At 41.8% G+C, this 21,290-nt stretch overlaps 1 protein-coding gene and 1 pseudogene across 1 annotated transcript in view; one reads left to right on the forward strand and one right to left on the reverse strand.

Moving 5' to 3' along the window:
• Window positions 1-21,290, reverse strand: part of Kif5c (kinesin family member 5C) — a 169,138-nt gene that overhangs the window by 77,183 nt on the left and 70,665 nt on the right. The window contains exons 4-10 of the mRNA XM_004869993.4: window positions 18,553-18,657; window positions 14,294-14,342; window positions 13,971-14,026; window positions 13,153-13,240; window positions 7,030-7,154; window positions 4,202-4,306; window positions 3,700-3,848 (exon numbers count right to left, since the gene is read on the reverse strand). Coding sequence (XP_004870050.1) covers window positions 3,700-3,848; window positions 4,202-4,306; window positions 7,030-7,154; window positions 13,153-13,240; window positions 13,971-14,026; window positions 14,294-14,342; window positions 18,553-18,657 — 677 coding nt within the window. The remainder of the gene's footprint in view (window positions 1-3,699; window positions 3,849-4,201; window positions 4,307-7,029; window positions 7,155-13,152; window positions 13,241-13,970; window positions 14,027-14,293; window positions 14,343-18,552; window positions 18,658-21,290) is intronic.
• LOC101711175 (solute carrier family 25 member 3 pseudogene) lies at window positions 8,721-9,860 on the forward strand (annotated as a pseudogene).

Raw genomic sequence — 21,290 nt, forward strand, 5'->3', positions numbered from 1 at the left:
GAAAGAGCCACAGAGGAATAATTGAAGACCCCGACACTATCTTAAGACCTGGCCACCTCTGCAACGTGAATATAACACGTGCTTGTTATACTGAATTTGGGATGCATCCAGCAGCTTTTTTGAGTTCCAAGTCCTTAATCTCATTTGCTATCGGATACCGTGTCTAATCCAATGTTCTAACTCACACTAACAATAAAACAGGTACAGGCCCCATAGAGAAGTTCAGTGTCCCTTAAAGAATCAATTAACTAACTTGGGGATAGCCCAAAGGAATAAAGCCTCACACATATATAAATATACACTGAAAAGCAAACACCAAATCCAAACCGAACCCGACTTCTGGGCCTAACTAGCCCATAATGGTGTGACAGTTCAGCATGGAATCCTATAATAAGCTTTAAGTTCACCGGTTCATTTACTTGATAAGCATTTATTTACTGACCACTTACTGTGCCCCTACTTGTGCTAAATGCTGAGTGGAAATTGATGCCAGTGACAAACTCATTCCTTGCTGTCATGCAGCTCAGAATCTAGATGACACTGATGAACCAATTTCATCTGGAAACATAATTGACATTACTTTTTATTTCCTAGAATCCTTGGTTATCCACATTCAATCCAATCTCTTAATTACAGTGCTGTCCCTTACAGGACTTTACATCCAATCTAATCTCATCTATTACCATGACCTTCCCAAACGTCAATACCGTCAAACTGCTAAACGTGTGATTGTGTTAGCCTACTACATGCTGGCCTATGCTAAATGAAAACTGAAGCAACTCATATAGTTCTCTTATACACTCTAAGGAGTAAGATTATTATATCTCATTCCACAGGCAAGAAGACTTCAGGCTTAGACAGAAGTAAACAAGAGAATGGGTCAGTGGCAAATCTTAGCTTCATAACTGGGTGTGCTGAACCCAAGGGCTGTGCTCAGACACTGCAGTGCACTCATCCAGACTGCTATAGTTGGGCCATGGTTTGTGTACCCCAAGAGTTCCTGTGTTGGGGGCCTGGTCCTTAATGTGATGATGCAGAGAGGTGGTGAAACCTTTTAAGAAATGCAGCTTAGTACAAGGTAACTGGGTTACTGGTAATGCTGCCTTCAGAAAGATTGTGGTAGTTTCCACAAAACCCTGGTTAGTTCTCATGACAGGATTGATATAAAAGAACAAATGGGGTACCTCCCCAGCCTCTCTGGCTTCCTGTATCATCATGTAGTCTTCCCTTCTCACACAAACTACTGCCACTGTGGTACTATCTCTCATGAAGTCTTTGCCAGAGCCACACTAATAACAGTACCATGCCCTTGAATCTCCAGAACTGTTAGCTTAAATAAATCTCTTTTGTTTATAAAGTATCCAACCTTGGGTTTTTGCTATAGCAATGGAAAACAGACCAATATAAAGGTTCCAGATCAAGCAGCCTTCATGTGAGAAATTCTAGATCAAATAGTACAGGCCATATCCTAGGATATTCTGTATCTTTACTCAATTATTGACTATATGGTCTCAGGTATGGTATGTAATGGCTTTTAGTTTAACTCTCAGTTTTACCCTCTGTTCAAAGGTGAAATAATCCCTACCTGTTAGAAATGCTAAGGAGGATTCTGACATGTCTAACACCTATCTGGTGCTTGAAAATGTGATAATGATAATGATGATGCTGATGAGGGCCTAAGATCAGAGGAAAGACTATAATCCCTTGAACTGATACCTAATTTACTATCTGTAGACAGTTGCCAATGCCCACGAACAACAGCTACCTGAAGTCAGCCCAATGACCCAGAGTGACCTTGGCTTGAAAGGATCCAGAATATTTTTGCTTTCCAGGTAGGAATTTTTTCAAAGAGCTATTTCACTTATAAATGCATTTGGAGGTAGTTTGCTCAGACATGTCTCCAGAGGAAGCTGCTAAAGCTCAAGTTTAGGACACTGAGTGGGAAAGGGGACAGAAGCAGGGTGCACTCCGTGTTTATCAAAAGCACATGCTAGTGTAGAGGTGTCCTGGGACCCTTGAGGAAAGTGGGTGTTAGGCCACTGCAAGCCCACTGGCAAAGCATTTGTCAAATCAAGGAAGTCACTGAGAGGAAGTAAAGGACCCAAATGCAGTTTAAAAAGATGTTAATTCCACAACATTTCAGCATGATTATTATTTATTTAGACATCGCACCAGTGCTATGACTGCATAACTCTATGTTCTGCTGAGGGCTCATAAGATGACAGGTTTCGTGCAGTTCAAACAAGCCACAGCAATTTCCCATGGGGCACGGCCCACCCCACCAGACCTTTCTCCAGGCCTTTGAAACTGCTTCTCAGGCATAGCCACTCCCAGGAGGAAGGCCGCAGAGTGCGAGGAGCATGCCTTTACAAATGAGGCAGTAAGGGCCACAGAGAACTGGTAACTTGTACGAAGCCCACAGGAGTGTTCCATCAGGTGGAATGATGGCCGTAGAACCCCCATCTCCAACTCCAGCTCCAGGCTCAGCCCACTGGATACTAAAGATGCTCAGGTCGTCCAGCTCCACAGCGCTCCAAGCTCTTGGGAAACTAACTAACCATGGGAACGCCATGGCTGAGAGGACTGGATCTGGACAACAGAGCTAAGGAAATATGGCTGAAGGAGGTCAGCCCTGGGCAACGGGAGGAGGTAGGTGAAAAAGAAAACGGCAAGAATGGAAAGAAAGGTAAGAAGCAAGCCCTATCCAGGATTGTTGCTGGAGGATTCCTGGGGTATTCCTGCTGCCAACCTATCACTACCACAGAGACCAAGCTTGTCTCATTTGGGCGTTTTGGAAAGCGAGAGGACAGCTGCATAAGCCTCTTCCTTCAGCCTGCATCTGTACCTCTTACCTCAGGGTTAGCACAAGAGCCTTTTCCTTTCCTGTTCTATTTACGCCACTACTCTATATTCATCTAGATTCCTGGATGTTTCACAAGCAACTTTGCAAAAGATCCCGAACATGGGAGTGAAAGGTGGTTACCAATCTTGAGACTAGTATTAGTCAATTTCCTTGTTGTTGGGACAAAATAACTGATTCCCACAACACAAAGGAGAAGAGGTTTATTTTGGCTAATCTGACAGTCCATGGTTGGCTAGCTCCAAGGTACAAACAGCATGGCGGAGGGGCATGGCGGAGGGAACCTGCTAACATCACGGCACCCAAGAAGCAGAGAGGGACAGGGAGATGCACCCTTCCAGGTCATTTCTATAGAAACCCGCCTCTTCCAACCAGGCCCAACTCCTAACTGTACATTTAGCTATAATGCCCCCATAATTCCAAATACATGAGGCTTTTGGAGGAGACTCTAGATTTAAGCAATACAAGACTTGTACGCTTGAAATCAAATGAACCTAAACATTACTTTGGTTCCATGAAGAACAAAAGCAACACTTCACTCCGTTATCAAGTAGCATCTATAGAAAGTCTGTGTGACTGAAAGTGAGTATGAGTTCTGTGAGTGTTCTGTTTTGCTCTTTTAAACATCGTATCTTTAGCTTATTCCTCCCTATTATTTAAAGCCATGACTATTCCTTTGACCTTAATAAATTCCAAATGATTCCTCAAGTTCACAGATCACCTGCTAGACCCAATTCAGTAACTGCTCACAGCCTCAGGCTCACACACTAGCCCCATACCACTCACACGTAAGACCTCAGACTCAGCTCAGAATCCGGACCCAAAGAGACCAGACGCACCTCTGTCCAAACATCAGCGTGGACTTGGTCTCAGCCTCATTGAAGACAGAAGGAGAGCAGCAAATGACAATGGTGGTTCTACAGTTCCCACCCAGAGAGTCCTGGAGGATCCGAGTCATCTTGCTGTCCCGGTATGGCACATGTGTTTTCTATGTAGGAAAAGAAAAAGTATTGGTTTTGATGGCCCATTCAAAGGAAAACTGTAGAAGCAAGCCAATAAGGGAGGGAGACACTGGACTTAGAAATATGCATGAAATAACAATTTGTGGCCAGGTCTTTGGATCTTGCCAAAGTTTAAAATGCCCATAGGAAATCAGCATCACTATTCACACTTTTTAATGGACTGGATCTCCCAGCAACAGGTATCCACAGCCAGGATTCCTTCTGTTCTTTTCCAAATAGAAAAACGAATGAATCTCTAGGCTGTGTGACAAAGAGAACATGCAAACCCAAAAGCAACTTTTCGTAATATTATTTAATAGACGTGGACAGGGTCACTTACTGTCCCTTCTGCCAAGGCAGAGATCACATTTCCAAGAGCAGACAAAGACTTATTGATGTTTTTAGCTTCATCAAGAACAGCTCCCTCGGCACCAGTTTTGCTGACCTACAAGAAGACAAAGTAGTAAGCTGTACCAGGCAGTAAGAGAGCAAGGTAGAAAATTCAAATTCACACGAGGGCAAAGGGGAAGGTCCTGCTAGAAAGCAAGGGAAAGTAAAAGTAAGTAAGAACTACATTGATAGAACCATCCCTGGAGCATGAGATTGGGGGTTTGGTCTCTCCCGCTGTCATTTTCCTCTCAATTAGGTTTTAGTGGAATGGCTGAAATGCCTCAAGTGGGAGAGCTGCAGATGCTTCCCCAGGGCGCATTCATCCGGGGAAACCAGGCTCTAGCAGTACTGTCATCACAGGTAAGCTTGGGTCCTGGGAGACTAAACTACAGTCTCTACACCAGAGGGAGCCCAGAGGGAAGTGTTAAGAGAAAATGCTGTCCTGAGCCACAATGAATGGAATAATGGGTAAAATGGAAAATAAAAGTTCCAAATCCAGGCAAAAGACAACAGGTGGTGGGAATGGTAGCCCAGACTCTGTTCCTCCCCTGCTAACCTCCACAGCCAGAAAAAAAAATATTCAAATAGCAAAAAATCCTGGAGAAGCACGAAAAGTCAAGAAAGTTGTGTCTTACACTATAAATTTGTCTTTCCTCTACTGCCAGAGGGGCCCTGCACAGTGCCTCCTCTGCTATGTTATTTCTGGTAATTGCACATTTATAGCATTTGCTCTAGGTAGAGAGTAGTTTACAGATGCTGGAAAAAGAAAAAAGAAACTCAGCATGATTCCTTCTATGTTGCCTAGACAAACGATGTGGGGTGAGCAGCTGCTCTTTGAAGAAAGAAAAGAGAAGAAATCATTTTAAACTGTACAAAGATGGATTTCAGTTACATATCAAGGAGAAACCTCTGACAGCAGAGGTGAACGCCTGTCCAGGGGGAAGTTTTCTCAAATAGGACAGCTTCGCATCTTCTCATCTTCCCCTGCTTACAGACAGAGAAATCATGGGTCACAAATGCTAAGTCCATTCATGGCATGGTTTTTAGGATGTTTTCCTATTTGAGTATCTTAACTCCATGAAATTCAAGAGGCAGGTACTACCTATTACCTCCCTTTTAGAGACAAGGAAAGTGAGCTCCAGAGATGTCAAACTGCCTGCCTAGGAAAGAATGGCCTTTAGGAGAGATGGGAACTAAAGCCTAGGGTTCTGTTCTATGAGATCACACTGACACATTCATGTGGACACTTCTAGGGCAAATGAAATACAAGAATAAAAGAAACTATGAGGAAGACACAACTTAAAAGCATCTCATAAAAACTACTAGCAATAACCACCAACATGGTACAGAGGCAGGCCTCCACTCTGATCTGTCAATAAGTAGTTTTCAGGTGTATTTAGGCCCTAAATATTCATCTCTGAAGCCAGGTGTGGTGGCACAGGCTTGTAGTTCCAGCATTCTGGGAGGCTGATGAAGGAGAATTTTGAGCCCAGCCAGGGCAACGAAGCAACTTAGTGAGAGTGTGTTTCAAAATAAAACATTAAAATTTTTAAAAAGAACAAGAAAAAGTGGAGAGGCTGGGGATGTTGCTGAGTGCAAAGGTCCCGAGTTCAACCTCTAGTGCTAGAAAAAGGAAAAAAGAACTTTTCATCTCTGTGCTCAGTAAGAGTAAAAGCGCCACTCGGCTCTTCGTGGCACAGCAGTAAAGCTGATGGTCAGTCCAGAACTACACAATGTTGCTCCATTATGTCCATCCTAGTGAGTGTTCAAACAGTTATAAGCCCATACCAACAAAATTTTAGATCCCCTCCCAGGAAGATCTAGATGGCTCTCTGCTCATGGATTTCAAAATCCAAACGAGAGGAGGCAGAGCAGCCATTACTGACATGAATGTTAGAGGCCATAATTTGGTGGGTGGGAAGTTGGGGTGCAGTCAGTAAGGATCAACTGTACTGCCCGGGAGAGGCTTGCATGGACAGCGACAACCAGCCGATGTCAGTGGTGATGGAGAAAAGGTACTGTGTACATGCACCTGCTCTGTGATGCTGCCTGAGAGGCCCTCTGTGCCCCAGCCAGGGCATAGCAGCAGGAGCCTTCACTGTGCCCTGGAGGGACAGACTGGAGATTCTGGGAAGCACACCTGACCTGCAGTGTGACAGTGTGACCCCAGCAAGTGCCTAGGAGGGCATGGGACAGGGTACATATGGCAACAGAGGGTCTTAATAAAACCAGGGAACCATCAGGGCTTGTGGCTAGTCTGATCACAGGCCTCACAGCCTGAGGGTACCAAGGCCACCCATGAGACACTGTCAGTCCAGGCTCACTGCCAGAGAACCAGGGAACAGATCTTCTCTTGACAAACAAACCTGCAGAGGTGACCCTGCCACTCCAGATGGCAAAGCCCTTCCCTGGCCTATCTCACTGTGACAATGACACAGGGGTCTTTCCTGTCCACAGAAGTTCATCCCCCACCCATGTGTATACAGCTGCCTTTGCCAGGTGAAGTTCAGACCGACACTTGCCTGGGGTCATCACCAGGGCCTCCCAGGCATAAATCAGAGTGAGCATCTGAAGCTCCAGCTTATGATGCAAACAGGGAACTTCAGGACCAGAAAAGAGTGGGAAGACAAAGGTTAAATTTAATAACATCTTGGCTCGACATTAGAAACCTTGAAAGCCCTTTAAAACCAGGGAATAGAAAAGCACAAAAATTATACCATTGCACAGTGAACCAAGTAACGGGGAAATTACAGATAATACAAATAAAGAACCAATTACCTTTTCGCTCCCAGCCAAATCAACCAAATAAAGCTTCCCACTGAGTTTTTTTTCAGTCTCTACATTCTCTTGTTTAATATTAATCAGGAAGATGCTATGGCTTCTAGAGCTGTGTTCATTCATGTCTGAAAAAGAAAATATTTGCTGCTCTCCAAAGAACACATAAACACAGGTAGTAAGGCTCTGGTCTTAAAAGCACAACATACCATGCCTGAAAGCTCCATTTTTTTGAAGTCTCACCAATTTTTAAAATTATACAAGATGCTGGGCCTGGAGTGAATGCCTGTGAACCCAGTCAGTACTCCTGAGGCTGAGGCAGGAGGATCACCTTGAGACTGAGGCAGCCTAGTTCCCATAGTGAATTCAAAGCCAGCCTGAACTACACAGTGAGACCTTGTCTCAAAAAACTTAAAAATATATACATAAAAAACCTAAAATTATCTGAGACTGCTCTTTCGTCTTTAAAAAAAAATGTTCATCCTAGAAATGAAAGATTTAAAATGTCTTCAACTAGCAAAGAAATTAATCTAAGAATCTTGGTTGGCAGTTTAAAATAAGAGATTCTCCAGCTCCGCCTGAAGCCACCATCCTCCATGTCCTCTGTCAGCCCAGCTCTCTGAGAAGCCCACAGCTCCCCCAACCTCAAATTAAATCCCTCAGTCTCTATCTCCTGGTTAGTACCTGATGCTACTATCTCAGTCATGTGTGTAAGCCTGGTCTTATCAGGAATATCATAAGCTTTTGTAAGGAAGGATTAAGGCTTTCTTAGGGAAGGATTAAGACATACAGTTCTCTGACACGTGCTAAGCGCAAAGCGGTCTCACAGATTAAAGACACTTCAATCGGATGAGGCCCTACAAATAAAAATCCTTTCCTACCCTGGTTTTCATCCACCAAAAAGAGAGAGACCACAGCAACTGTCCCCAGTCATCTCTCAAAACCATTTTACCGGACTGCATGTTATTTAAAAAAAAAAAATCTATACATACCTCATTTTAAAAAATAGTTATAACTGGGCCAGAGATTTAGCTCAGTGGCGTCACGCCTGCCTCACAAGCACAAGGCCCTGAGTTCATTCCCAGTACCGGGGGAACAAAAGTTATAATTAATAAATGAATTTAGTAACATTACAGGAAACAAAAGCAAAATGTCAAAGTCAGTTGTGTTTCTATACATACACAATGAACAATCAGAAAAAGAAATTAAGAAAACAACTATTTAGAATAGCAAAAAAAAGGATAAAACACTTAAAAATAAACAAGAAAATAAAAGCTACCCTGAAAACTAAAATTGTTGTTAAAAAGATATTTCAAATTAGACAAAATATATCCTATGTTCATTAATTTTAAAAATTTATATTGCTAAGATGTCAATATTACCCAAAGGAATCTATAGATTCAATACAAGCTTTACCAAACTCTCAATGATATTCTTTACAGAAATAAAAAAATTCAACCTAAAATTGATATGGAATCTGAAGGAACTATGAATAACCAAAATAATACTGAAATATAAGAACAATATTTGGAGGTCTCAAAATAACTGATTTCAAAACTTACCTACAAAATCACAGTAATGGGGCTTGAGAATTAGCTCAGTGGTTCCACCACTTGCCTCACCAGCATAAGGAACTGAGTTCGATCCCCAGTACCAAAAAAAAGGAGAGGGTGGGTGTGCGCCATCTTAGCGAGATGTTCTCGTCTGCGGCGCGCCTGGCACGGGTGAATCCCTTCAACGTGCCGCACCTGCAGCTGGTACACAATGACCTCGCAGGCCCCAGCAGCAGCCCGGCTGGGTCCCCAGGAGACCCGCGCCGCCCCCGAAAGCTGGCTGCCACCGCTGTGAAAGAGTACAATTGTGAATATGGCTCCATGAAGTTTCATGCACTGTGTGGCTTTGATGGGGTCTCCAATTGTGGGCTGACACATACTGCTGCGGCTCCCTTGGATTTAGTGAAATGCCGTATGCAGGTGGACCCCCAAAAGTATAAGGGCATATTTAATGCATTCTCAGTTATACTTAAGACGGTGTTCGTGGTTTGACTAAGGGATGGGCTCCAACTTTCATTGGCTACTCTACGCAAGGACTCTGCAAGTTTGGCTTTTATGAAGTCTTCAAAGTCTTGTATAGCAACATGCTTGGTGAGGAGAATGCCTATCTCTGGAGTACATCACTATATCTGGCTGCCTCTGCCAGTGCTGAATTCTTTGCTGACATTGCCCTGGCTCCCATGGAAGCTGCTAAAGTTCGAATTCAAACCCAACCAGGTTATGCTAACACTTTGAGAGATGCTGCTCCCAAAATGTATAGGGAAGGAACCCTAAAAGCATTCTTGCCCCCTCTCTGGATAAGACAAATACCACACACCATGAAGTTCGCCTGCTTTGAACGTACTGTTGAAGCATTGTACAAGTTTGCGGTTCCTAAGCCCCGAAGTGAATGTACAAAGGCAGAACAGTTGGTTGTAACATTTGTGGCAGGCTACATAGCTGGAGTCTTCTGTGCAAGTGTTTCTCACCCTGCTGATTCTGTGGTATCTGTGCTAAAGAAACAGAAAGGTAGCAGTGCTTCTCAGGTCCTCCAGAGACTTGGCTTTAGAGGTGTGTGGAAGGGACTCTTTCCCCTTGTCATCATGATCAGTACTCTGACTGCATTACAGTGGTTCATCTATGACTCCATGAAGATCTACTTCAGGCTCCCCCACCCGCCTCCACCTGAGATGTCGGAGACTCTGAAGCAGAAGGTTGGGTTAACTCAATAGATCGATCACAGCAAATGTGGACTGAATCTGCTTGTTGATCAGTGTTGAACGAAAGTACAAAAAGAACTTTTATATCCATGACTGTGTAGGAAATTGTCTATTCCTGATATAATTATTGTAGTACACTTGCTTAAAGAAAGAGTTTCAAACTTACTGCTGAAATAAACCCATCTGCTCATGAAAAAAAAATTACAGTAATCAAAATTATGTGAAACTATTTGATATTTGACCAGAGGGCTAAAAACATACACTGGAAGAAAGACAGCCTCTTTAATAAATGGTGTTGGGGGAACTGCCTATCCACATGCAGAAGATTGAATCTAGACCCCTATATCTTACCATGTGCCAAACTGAAATGAAAATGGATCAAAGAACTAAATGTTAAAACAGAAACACTAAACCTACTGAAAGATAAAGTAGGTAAAACTCGCGAAGTCATAGGTATTAATAAAAAACTTTATGAACAGAACCCCAGCTGCACAGGAAATAGTACAAAAAAAAGAGTCAGATCATATCAAATTAAAAAGCTTCTCCACAGCAAAACAAACAACCAATAGAAAAAAAAGACAACTTACAAAATGAAAAAAAAAAAATTGGCCAGCTATCCCTCAGACAGAGGACTCATGTCTGGAATATATAAAGAACTCAAAAAAGTAAAGCCTCGAAAATAAAAGACCAATGAAAGCATGGGCAAGTAAACAAAGACACTTCCCAGAAGTATAAATGGCTAATAAACACCTGAAGAAATGTTTAACATCACTGGTCATTAGGGAAATGCAAATTAACAGAGATTCCATCTAACCCCAGAAAGAAGAGCTATCACCAAGAAATCAAATAATAATAAATACTGGCAAGGCTGTGGAGAAAAAGGAACCCTTCTACGTTGTCAGTGGGAACGTAAACTAGTACAACCACTATGGAAATCAGTATGAAGAATCCTCAAAAAACTAAAACTAGAAATTCCATTTGACCCATCTATTCCTCTTCTAGATATCTTCCCCAAAAAAGTATTATATACTACAGTAATATATGCATGCTGCCTACAGCAGCACAATTCATAATAATTAAATCTTGGAACCAGCCTAGATGTCCATCAACAGATAAATGGATAAAGAAAATGTGGTATTTACACACAATGGAGTACTATTCTGCTACAAAGAAAGATAAATCTGGGGCTGGGGACTTAGCTCAGTGGTTTTGCCGCCTGCTGCACAAGCGTAAGGACCTGAGTTCGATCCCTGGTACCCCCCCCCCGAAAAAAAAAGAAAGAAAGATAAATCTGAGACATTTGTAGGAAAATGGATGCACCTTGATACCATAATGTTAAGTGAAATAAATCAGACACACAGGCTTAAATATTATATGAGAAACCCAAAATATAAATAAAGATAAAAATAAAAGATAGATAACAAAGTAAAGAGATCTTTCTCAAATGGGAAGGGGACTAAGAGATGGGGAAGGGGTGAGGAAGCCGTGTTACATACATGTACCAACTCCACACAAAGAATTTAAATGAAAACCAATTTTTTTAAAAAAGAGTTTCAGGTGGAAGGTGAAAAAGTTTTGGTAGTTATGGTGGTGATGTTACATACAATGTGACTATACTTCATAGCATGGCACTGTATACTTAAACCTAGTTAAAATAATAAATTGTATTTTATATACATTTTACCACAAGGAAACAAAACCTGGCAGATGATAAGAACAATAGTAGTATTTTGGAACAGAAGTTTTGAACTGGGGGGTTGTTAGGGCTTGTGTCTAGATGTCCCCCCAAAGCCTCATGGACTCATAGGTGGGGCTTTACAGAGCTGGTTGGATCTAGGGCAGGGCGTGTGACAATGGGATTAGAGCTGGCTGCTACTAAATTAGTCCACTAATTGGAATTAGAATAGTTCTGGGTGTGGACAGTGAGAAGGCCCCTGCTGGGTGTGGGTGGCACCACCCAAAAAACTTATAGCCTGGACCAGATAAAAGGAAAAGGGAAGTCTGCTTCTGCTGCTACTTTCTGCCTTCTGCCCGTCAGGCCATGAACTGTTTCTCCTCTGCCATACCCCTCTCAGCTGACTATTGACTGAAATCTCTATAAACTGTAAGGTGAAATAAACCTTTCCTCCTTTAATTTGTGAGTGACAGGTATTTTGTCTCAGCAATGAGAAAAGTAACTAAGATAGGGGCCAAAAAGGGCTGCCAGGTATGCCATGAATAATTCATGACTAACAATAGCTTAAGAAACACAGTCAATGACTTCTTAAGTGTGTGTGCATTTCAGGCAGGAGAGAAGGAAGTGGAGTTTGGCCTACACTGTATCCAAGTCTAGGCTCAACTGTTAACTTTGCCACGTATATGAATATCATATGGTACATTGTTGGGTAAAGAAAAGGTTAAGAATCGCAGTTCTGGGTCACAGAATCAGAATCCTAGGTGGAAGAGACTTAAAGAACCCAAAACAGTCAACGAAACCATGACTGAATCCCTTGTACCACATGAGAGTGAGCTCACTACCTGTCCAGGCTTCCCCTGGGCCAGCTAAGAGGATGAGAGTTCTCTGTGTGTTAGGTCAAACCTAGCACTTCACACACTGAGAAAAAAGAGCAAGCCATCTTCCTCTCAGTGTCGGTGCCCAGACCATGTTAAAATACACTGCAGATTGTTTTTTTCCTCCTTAAAGCTAGAAATCCTTACTTACTTCCACTTCATACGCACTCTCTCTCATTGTCCACATGCCTTGGAATGAGGTAGAGAACCTCAGTCTTTTCATGGAACCTCTGCCACTCTGGACACACTCTTGACACGAGATGCACACAGAGGCAAGAAGTGCCAAGCAAATGAGCTGCTCTGAATGCATCCACTGGAACATGGCATTAGTGGCTTGGGAAGCTCCTACCTTGCCTTCTGACTTCCTCTTTGCCTTTCTTTTCTCTTTATACAGAAGGCAGAAATCTCACAAGGTATCTTTCCTCACATACATGACTGGTATGTAAAACTTGTTGGGTTGGAGTTTTTTTGTACCAAATATGAACATTAACATGGTTAAAACAAACCTAGAGAGAAGCTTACTTCTTATCCTCTTTGTTGGCTGGTTGTTTTCTTTACTGTTTAGGCTGAGGCCACTATCAGGTTCAAAGAGTCTCATTCAACATTCCAAGACCTCAGAGCACTTCAGAGAGCTGAAGACATCTTTCCCACAATCCCCCGGACACACCACCCTGCACATGCCCTGGAGTGTGTTCAGGCCACTGTCTCTAACTAACTACCTTCCCACACTGTACTGAATTTATAGCTTCTCGCCCAGCCCTCCTGTTGGGAGACAAACATTGCACCCTAAGTCACAGCGGAGGAAACATTATCACCACACTTACTTGTAACAGCCACGTGTCGGTTTGCTTTGCCTTCATCTATGACATCCATGACCTCCTCCGGGCTTGACACAAAACGCTCCGTGCACCCCTAGATGAGAGGCCAGATCAGGTCAGGTCGGCCAGCAAACGAATTGAAAAGAAACAACAGTTGGAAGTACCTAAACATCTTCCCAATTCTTTCTGGAGACACAGATAAGTAAGGCTGCAATGTTGATCCAAAAATGTCTCATCTGCCTTGGGCTTAAATTCTACATTAAAGAGAAATCTAAGCAAAACCTAGGAAACCTAGGAAACCAGAAGTAAACCATAAAAGAAATGCTGGATTTTCCTAGGATTTTGAGTACGTATTCATAACCAACCGAAATATTTGCTGGAGACAGGGAATAAAAGAAGAAAATTGAGGAGAAAAGAAGAAATAGGTGAGATACCTTCATTATTTTACCATGGCACCCATCAATAGATACTTTGACGTCCTAGATATGACACACTTCCCTCAACTACAAAGTGTAAGCTACTGTGCTTCATCCCAAAGTCTCTTCAAATGTAAACAATCTTAGATAATAATTATTTACATCAAAGGGGTAGGGTGTGGGTCCGTGCCCAGCACTAAACAAAGATAATAATAATTTATATAAAGATACAATTGAAAAAATTAAATATTCTTTTTTTGGACAGGTCAATATTAAACATAAGAAACATGATTACGTACCTATATGCCATTTATAGATACTATTGCGGGCATCTTACATAATACACTAATTACTTTGACAGTGATGACAGAAAAATCATTCACATCACCAATCAAGTCTCCTTCCTACCTTTACGTATGGAACTCTGTTTTTATCTTCATGAACAGCCAAGTTGGTCTTGGATACTACAAAGATAATAATAACATGCAAAGAAGAAAAAAAAGTTAAAAACCCTATATTGGAGGAAATATAGAAATTGTTAAAGAAGATAGGTAAATCTAACATTTTCGCGTTTTGAAAATTTAAGCTGTGGCTGACAGTGAGCATGCAGCCTGAAGGCAAGAAAACATCTCTATAAGTTCAATTTCTCAGGCAGAAGGACTGCAAGTCATTTTGACCTTCCTGGACTTTTATTTACAGAGTAAATAAAGATAAGCTTTAAGGTTACTCACCATCAAGTAAATCCCTTATTTTGTCGAGGTAGATCTCAAAATAGGAAACCTGATTAAAGACAAATTGAAATTGGAATAGGTATGACACCTATAATTCAAAAACATCAATAATTCAAAACCATACAACGGCTTTGTCATGCATGGCTAAATAGAAGAAGAAGAGAGGAGACCGAGAGAAGACCCAGCGTCCTGAGCACAAAGCTGCAGCCAGCTCACCTGTGCTCCTCCTGCTTCCTGTTTGCTCAGACTGCTCTGGACATCGCTGCTAAGTGTGGACCATTGTCCACCCACGTCATAGCTCCTTGGGTCTCCATTTACATGTTATTTACCTCATGAGTTAGCCACCTTCAGGAGGACCCTAGTTTTACAGTAGATGGGCACCAAGCGAACTTCTATATATGACAACAGCCAGAATATAACAACACCCTCTGCAAGCAATTCTAAAAAATGAATGGCCCTCACCTTACTGAATAATACTGACAGCCCATCCGAACTGGGGGAGAGCACAATCCACACATTCACAAGAAGGAAGACGGACGGGATAAGGGCAATGTACTTGGAACTACAAGAGTTCAAAAAGGTAACTGGGAGAGAGCCAGAGAAGGTGGCCAGGAGAATCTAGGAAAGATTTGAACCAAATGTGACCTATTAAGAGATGACTGCACTGCGAGAGGAAAAGGAAGCCTTCCAGTGACTTGTTCTCAGACCTCGGCCCTAGCACCGTTTGCATCAACGTCACCTACAGAATTTATTTAGCTTGCAGAGTCCTGAACTCAACTGTAGTTTTACTAGGTCAGAATCTCTGAGACTAGGGCTTAGGAATCAGCTTCTAAATTTCCCAGGTGACTCTTAGTTGGCTGATGACTAAGGACTGTTTTACCTAAATATGTGGTCATGGGGATTTAATTCACACATAAATAAGACCCTAGAGTCTAAATTTTCCCATATGTCAGATTAACCCATTAGACATTATGATGTCAAAAATCCCCTCTAGTATTCTGCACTCAGCTTACATCTGCCAGATAAACATTTTTCTCCCCTCATTCATAAGTGTTTGTGAAATATAAACAAAGAAATGGACAAAAAGGAGAGTATAGTCATGTACCACATAACAATGTTTTGGTCAGTACTGGACCATGTACAGGATAGTGGTCCCCTAAAAGTATACTGCCTAGTGACATCATAGCTTCCTTAGTTGGTGTAAGCACACTCTGTGATGTGTGAAGAATGGCAAGTCACCTAAATGACACATCTCTCGGAATATACTCTGTTGTTAAGCTACCCATGACTGTAGCTATAGAGGTCCAAAGCTGGGCTGTGTCATATTGGTGAAGCTATTCCATATCCCATTTCAGGACCAGGCTGCCTCTAATTGGGGGAACATGAAGTCTCCTTACATCGGCCCTAATCCCTACTCTGACTAGGTTCTGGTCCTCTATCTTTTGCATGCCTCAGTCTAGAACCATCTAACTTCTCAGTTCCTGGGAGACTGGAGGTCTTGGCTTTGAATCCCGAAATCTGCAGCTGGGCATCATCTTCTGGTTGGCTGTTTCCCTAACAACATTGCTTACCTGAACATTTCTCCAAATGCCCTGTCACTCTGTCTCTCATGCACATACCTACCTGACATTAGAATGATTCACTGTTCTCTACTTCCAGTTTTGAGGTTGCTTAGTTTTGGTTTTCTTTTTTGGTGCTGGAGATGGAACCCAAGGCCTAGCACATGCTAGGCAAACACTCTGCCACTGAGCACACCCCAGCCCCTCAGTGCTCTGTATAATCTCTCAAACTGCTGCACTCCCCACTTCCCAAGTCTTCATGACCCTGCTGGCCTCTAATCCTATAGATCTCTAACCTGCCTCTTCCTGCAGCCAACTCTGCCCTGGTGCCAACCTGTTCAACTTGTTGCACAACCGTCTAATCTTCATTAAGACCTTTCTGTTACCTTGAGATCTTAAACATGTGGCTTTATTTCCATAGATTACATAGAAAATTAATTACAGCTAAAAAGCAGTTGTAAAGTAGACACTGGCAAATCCGGCAATTAGAATCCTGTTCACATTTAATACAAGAAGCAGAATTCAGGTTTATTAATTTCTGCTTTTGGTCAGAGATCTAATTTTATTTTTCTGTCACTTCAAATACTTTGTGAGACCAGGAGGAAGGAAATAAATAGGCATAGTTTGACATTAAGCAATAACATATTCAGAAATAACATTTAAAGCCTCTGTGGGATTCATTTTGAGGAGCAGATTTTCAATACTGCCTTAATCAGTCCTCTTTCTTTTGATTTAACCTGTCACTACTCAGTTCAAAATACACAGTAGTCAGCAGCTAACTTGTCCACATAAAAGTATTATTTATGAAACAAGTAAGCATTAACTACAAATGCAAAACAGGAATCTAAACTACAAAATTCAGCCCTAGAGACTTAGAAAATGTTGCTCTCCTCCTCCCACTTCATACTAGGGCTGTTTTTATAATAAGATTCTAACACAAGACACTATTTCCAGGACAGTAATTGGTTTAACATCTTACTGCAGGATTATCACATAAGAAGTCTGCAGTAGTTTAAGGTATTTAAATTTGAACAGTCTTAAAGGAGCACTAAGCTTCTAAATCTTGATCCCATCAAAGCAACAAGCTTCTGTATCCTTAGATATAAAGAAGCCTGGCAAGGAGAAGCAGGCTTTAGCCCACAAAGGAAACTGCAAGGGAAAGTGATTTGCTGGATATAATTTACAATTGGGCAAACAGATGTTGCCTTCATTTTATGTAATTTAGGAAAAGTAGATAGCAGAAATAAGGAAGAAATTTAGTATAAGTAAGGAAGAAGTACACATGTGGAACCAGTCTGCTCTGGGTCTATTCATAACTTAGGCCATCCAATGGTCTACCTCTGAACTTGAGTTTTCCCATCTCTAGTCTGAGTCTAGTGCACTAAGGCTCCAGCTTTTCAGGGAAATCTGCTCAGTTCTGAGGCTTCCTAGAAAGCCTCCTTCCCTTCCCGTCCTGTCAAGCCATTCTCAAGTGACAGCGGGGGGACTCGGACACCATATGCATCCTGGTCAGAGAGAGCCAGGGCGGGGGCACCTACCCTAGCTGGGTCACTGAGCCTTTCCTAACAGAAGGTGGGGTGGGAAATAAGGGAACATGGAACAGGAGCTGCCAAGTGGCCCATTCCCAACCAAGAGAGAGAGAGGTGGTCTGGAATAAGAGAGAGAAGAAAAGAAAGAGAAACAGGGCCTGTAATGGGTATCAAGCTGCTATTAGGGGGTGATGAAAATGTTCTGAAATTTGACAAGACCATGACTGTCCAATTTGGGGAATATACTGAAGCCCAACAAACTGTACATTTTAAAAGGCTGAATTTTATGGTATGTAATTTATATCGCAATTTTTAAGTTAAAAAAAAAGAAAAGCAAAGTTTGGATTTATTTCCTTCTTTCACAGCCTCTGCTCCACACCTATTAGATTCTGTATCTTACAACAATTTCTTCCATTTGCTTAGACAAATGACCTTCAGTAATTTGCACACAAAAAGTTCCAATGAATATACCTAAAATATCATATTTTATGATTTAACAGCTAAAAAATACAGTAGAAATCTTTCTTTCAAGTCAAATTTAAGCTAGTACAGAGGTTTTAGTTAAAACAAAAACAAAGAGAAAAATGATGAGAATACCCTTCCCCAATACTTGTCAGAATGTGTTCCTCAAAACACTAACCTATTATATTCCAAGGGGGATAAATGCGTGTCCTAATATAAAGAAATGTAGTACAGCACATGCCTCCTTTGCAGAGATGCATTTTATTCAATTAATTTAACTTGTGATTAATTTAACATTTTTTTCATCAAATTATTTTCCCAGTTTATTTGTTAATTGTCTTTTTCTCTGGTAGCTTATCTATTGCTAAATAATACAAGGGCTCATGTTCCATGGAACTCACTTTGTCCTAACCCAAATATAGACATATTCTGGTCATAGCTACAGAAATCCATAGGGTAAAAGGTAGAATTCAGACATCAAGATGATTCCATTCCAAAGAGGGCCTTCACTTTCATAATCTCACGATTTCAAGCAAACTATCCAGATGGCTAAGTATTGGGCTCAAGTTTTTAAATAAATAGGGCTCTGCTTCCCACAGGAATGTCATTTGAATTAGATAAAACCATCTTTTACATGTACATAAAAGGAAGAAGACGAAGCAACATGATTTGAGACCTAGAGTCTTGGTACTCATGGGATAGCACTTACCTTGATGTGAAACTCCAAGTTCTCATCCATGGAATAAATATGGTCAAAGATATCATGTGCAATCCTTGGGATGATCCCCATGAGCTGAGGATCATGCAGCTTCCCCTAGTGAGAAAAATACAACAGAGAAAGAGAGAGAGAGAGAGAGAGAGAGAGAGAGAGAGAGAGAGAGAGAATATCATTCCTGGGCTTGTTAACCAGAATTCCATGGAATAAGGATTACCCTAGGGTCTGCCTGATGTGCCAACAGACCAAAAGTTGGTGAACTATCTCAGTGTGTTCATCTTTTTACCCAGCAGGAGGCCGTTCTATTAGATCCTAAGGCTGGACAATATCCCCGACTGCTGCCACATATCAGTGTGTGAGTGGGCAGTGTGTGGGTGAGGAGGGGAAAGGGGGGCAGGAGAATGAGAATATATAGATTTTATTTGGGAATATTTTTAAATGAGTAGGACCTATAAATCCAGGTAAATTAACCTCCATGAATGAGAGAGAACTGTAGACTTAATTTTGTTAATATGACCACTGCTCAAAAATTTCTAAAGACCGTATTTTCCAAATGGTGTCAGTATCCTTTTTCAGACCAATCAAGAAGATCCATTTCATCAATTTCTTTTTAAAATCTGTAATTCCAAGACTGAATTACTGCAAATTAATTTTAGCTGTTTCTAATAATTACGCCCACTCTTTTAGGATAGTCTCATACTTTTTTCCACTTCTATTCATTTTACCTAAGGAGTGAAGGGAGGATAGACTAATTTTTCTGCTATTTGAACTATTACTAGATTATTTTTAAGGCCCAAAACTTGCCACTCACCATCTCTGAAGGCTTTCAAGAGATGCCACAGGGGCGAGGGAGGTAGCTGGATTGGCAGTGCCCTTGCTCAGCATGCACAATAAATCCCTGGCACCACCAGAAGGGGTCCCCCAGTACCATACAAGATCTGACCACAATTCCCAAAGAAAGGGTCCAGAAGTATTAAAGCTCATGAACTTAGCACAGGCCTAGGTGTGCAACCTCCAGAGAGCCTTCCACAGTCAAAGTTCTCTCGTGTGTTAAACAGCCGTCAGTGCACACACAGTCTGCAAGTCTGCAGTGATCATGGTAAATGTACATCCAGAGAATATTTTAAACTTCTGTGAAGTTATAAAACCCTAGAAACAAATGGAATGGGAAGAAAAGCACAAAATCCAGCTATTCCTTCAGTCTTCCAGAGCATTCAACATTGCCCTAACAATTCTGACCCATATCCTTCTTCCCAATCTGCCCAGTGCTCAGAAAAACAGCTGTTTCTTCCTCAATAATACTCTTTTTCTTCGGGGCTTTACCACATAGTACCTCTCTGAAAGAGACTTGCAAGTCAACATGTTAATTAGCAAAAGCAAGAACCCATGTGAACCCCAGCACTAACAAGAGGCCACAGAGCACCTAGCATACAAGTCTTCCTTTGCACACCTGATTCCTGACTTCTACTCTGTTAAAAGTAACAAAGAAGCTGGATTCAGGTATGTCTGGCCTCTGGCAAAACTCTCTCACCTGGGTGAAAGGGTACTTTTCTGGAATGCCCTTTGATATAGAGGATGGTAAGTCATACAGGGTGTTTATATTGTCTTTTAGTTTAACTACATAATCCCTTAAGATAGGGATGGCCAGGGTATATATATTTCTGCCTACCACTTGGGAGACTTAGGACTATATTGCACGGAATTAGTGCAGAGTTTAAGTTAAATAAGATAAAATGAAGTGTTTGGTTACTTAGGAAGGGCTCAATAAATGGTAGCTTGTAACAGTTCACAGAAGCTTCTCACTGAGCACTCTTGAGGCCTCTATGACCTGCAAAATCTAAAAACACACTTTTGCTCCAGATCATCACTACACATCTTAGGAAAACAACACATAATGTTTGAGAGCAAGAGCCTCAAATCTCATTGACTTTTAAATCCCAGAGGCTATCATACACATGCAACCAATCAGACCACAGCCCACGTGCTCCAGACTGTGATTATTGGCAGAAATGATCACTGTTGGTGGAAACAGATCTTCTTTTAAAAAAGAAAACAGTTCCCCTTCCAGTCAAATGTCACAACTCCATTCATCCAATCAAAAGATCTCCCTATTCAAACTTCCAGAGTCCTTGAATAATTCATGGCAATCCTTTAGCTTCTCTTCAGTGGTCCAAAACCAGAAAAGAATGATTGGTATTCTAAAAATCCTCTATAATTGACTTAAATTTGTTTCCCCAGGCACTCTCTCCTTCAACACATTTTCATCATCCAAGTGATTCCTGGCTTAAAATGAGCCCAGCAAAACAGTGTGTGTGTGTGTGTGTGTGTGTGCGCGCGCATGTGTCTGTGTGTGTGCGTGTGTGTGTGTGCGTGTGTGGTTATGAAGGCGTGCATACAGTGTGCTGTGTGGTATATGCGTTATATATCTATGTGTGCTATGTGGGTGTGTGGTGTGTGTGATGTACACGGGGTATGCACACAAATGTAGATGATGTATCTCTGTGTGGTACATGTGTGTTCTGTAGTGTACTGTGTGTAAGTGATATACTCAGTTGATCAGTGTATGTGCACACATGTGGGATATGCATCTGTGTGTGGTGTATATGGGATGTGTGTGTGTGTGTGAGGAATACAGAGCGTCTGTGTTGTGTGTGTGTGTGTGTGTGCGTGCCCCTGTGTGTGTGAAGGTCTTCACTGCTTCTATGCACATGCCCAGGCACACAGTGCACCAT

The sequence above is a fragment of the Heterocephalus glaber genome, unplaced genomic scaffold (genome assembly GCF_053883595.1).
Source record: "Heterocephalus glaber isolate CG9 unplaced genomic scaffold, H.glaber_assembly_v1.0 deba00001097, whole genome shotgun sequence".
NCBI classification, from domain to species: Eukaryota; Metazoa; Chordata; class Mammalia; order Rodentia; family Bathyergidae; genus Heterocephalus; species Heterocephalus glaber.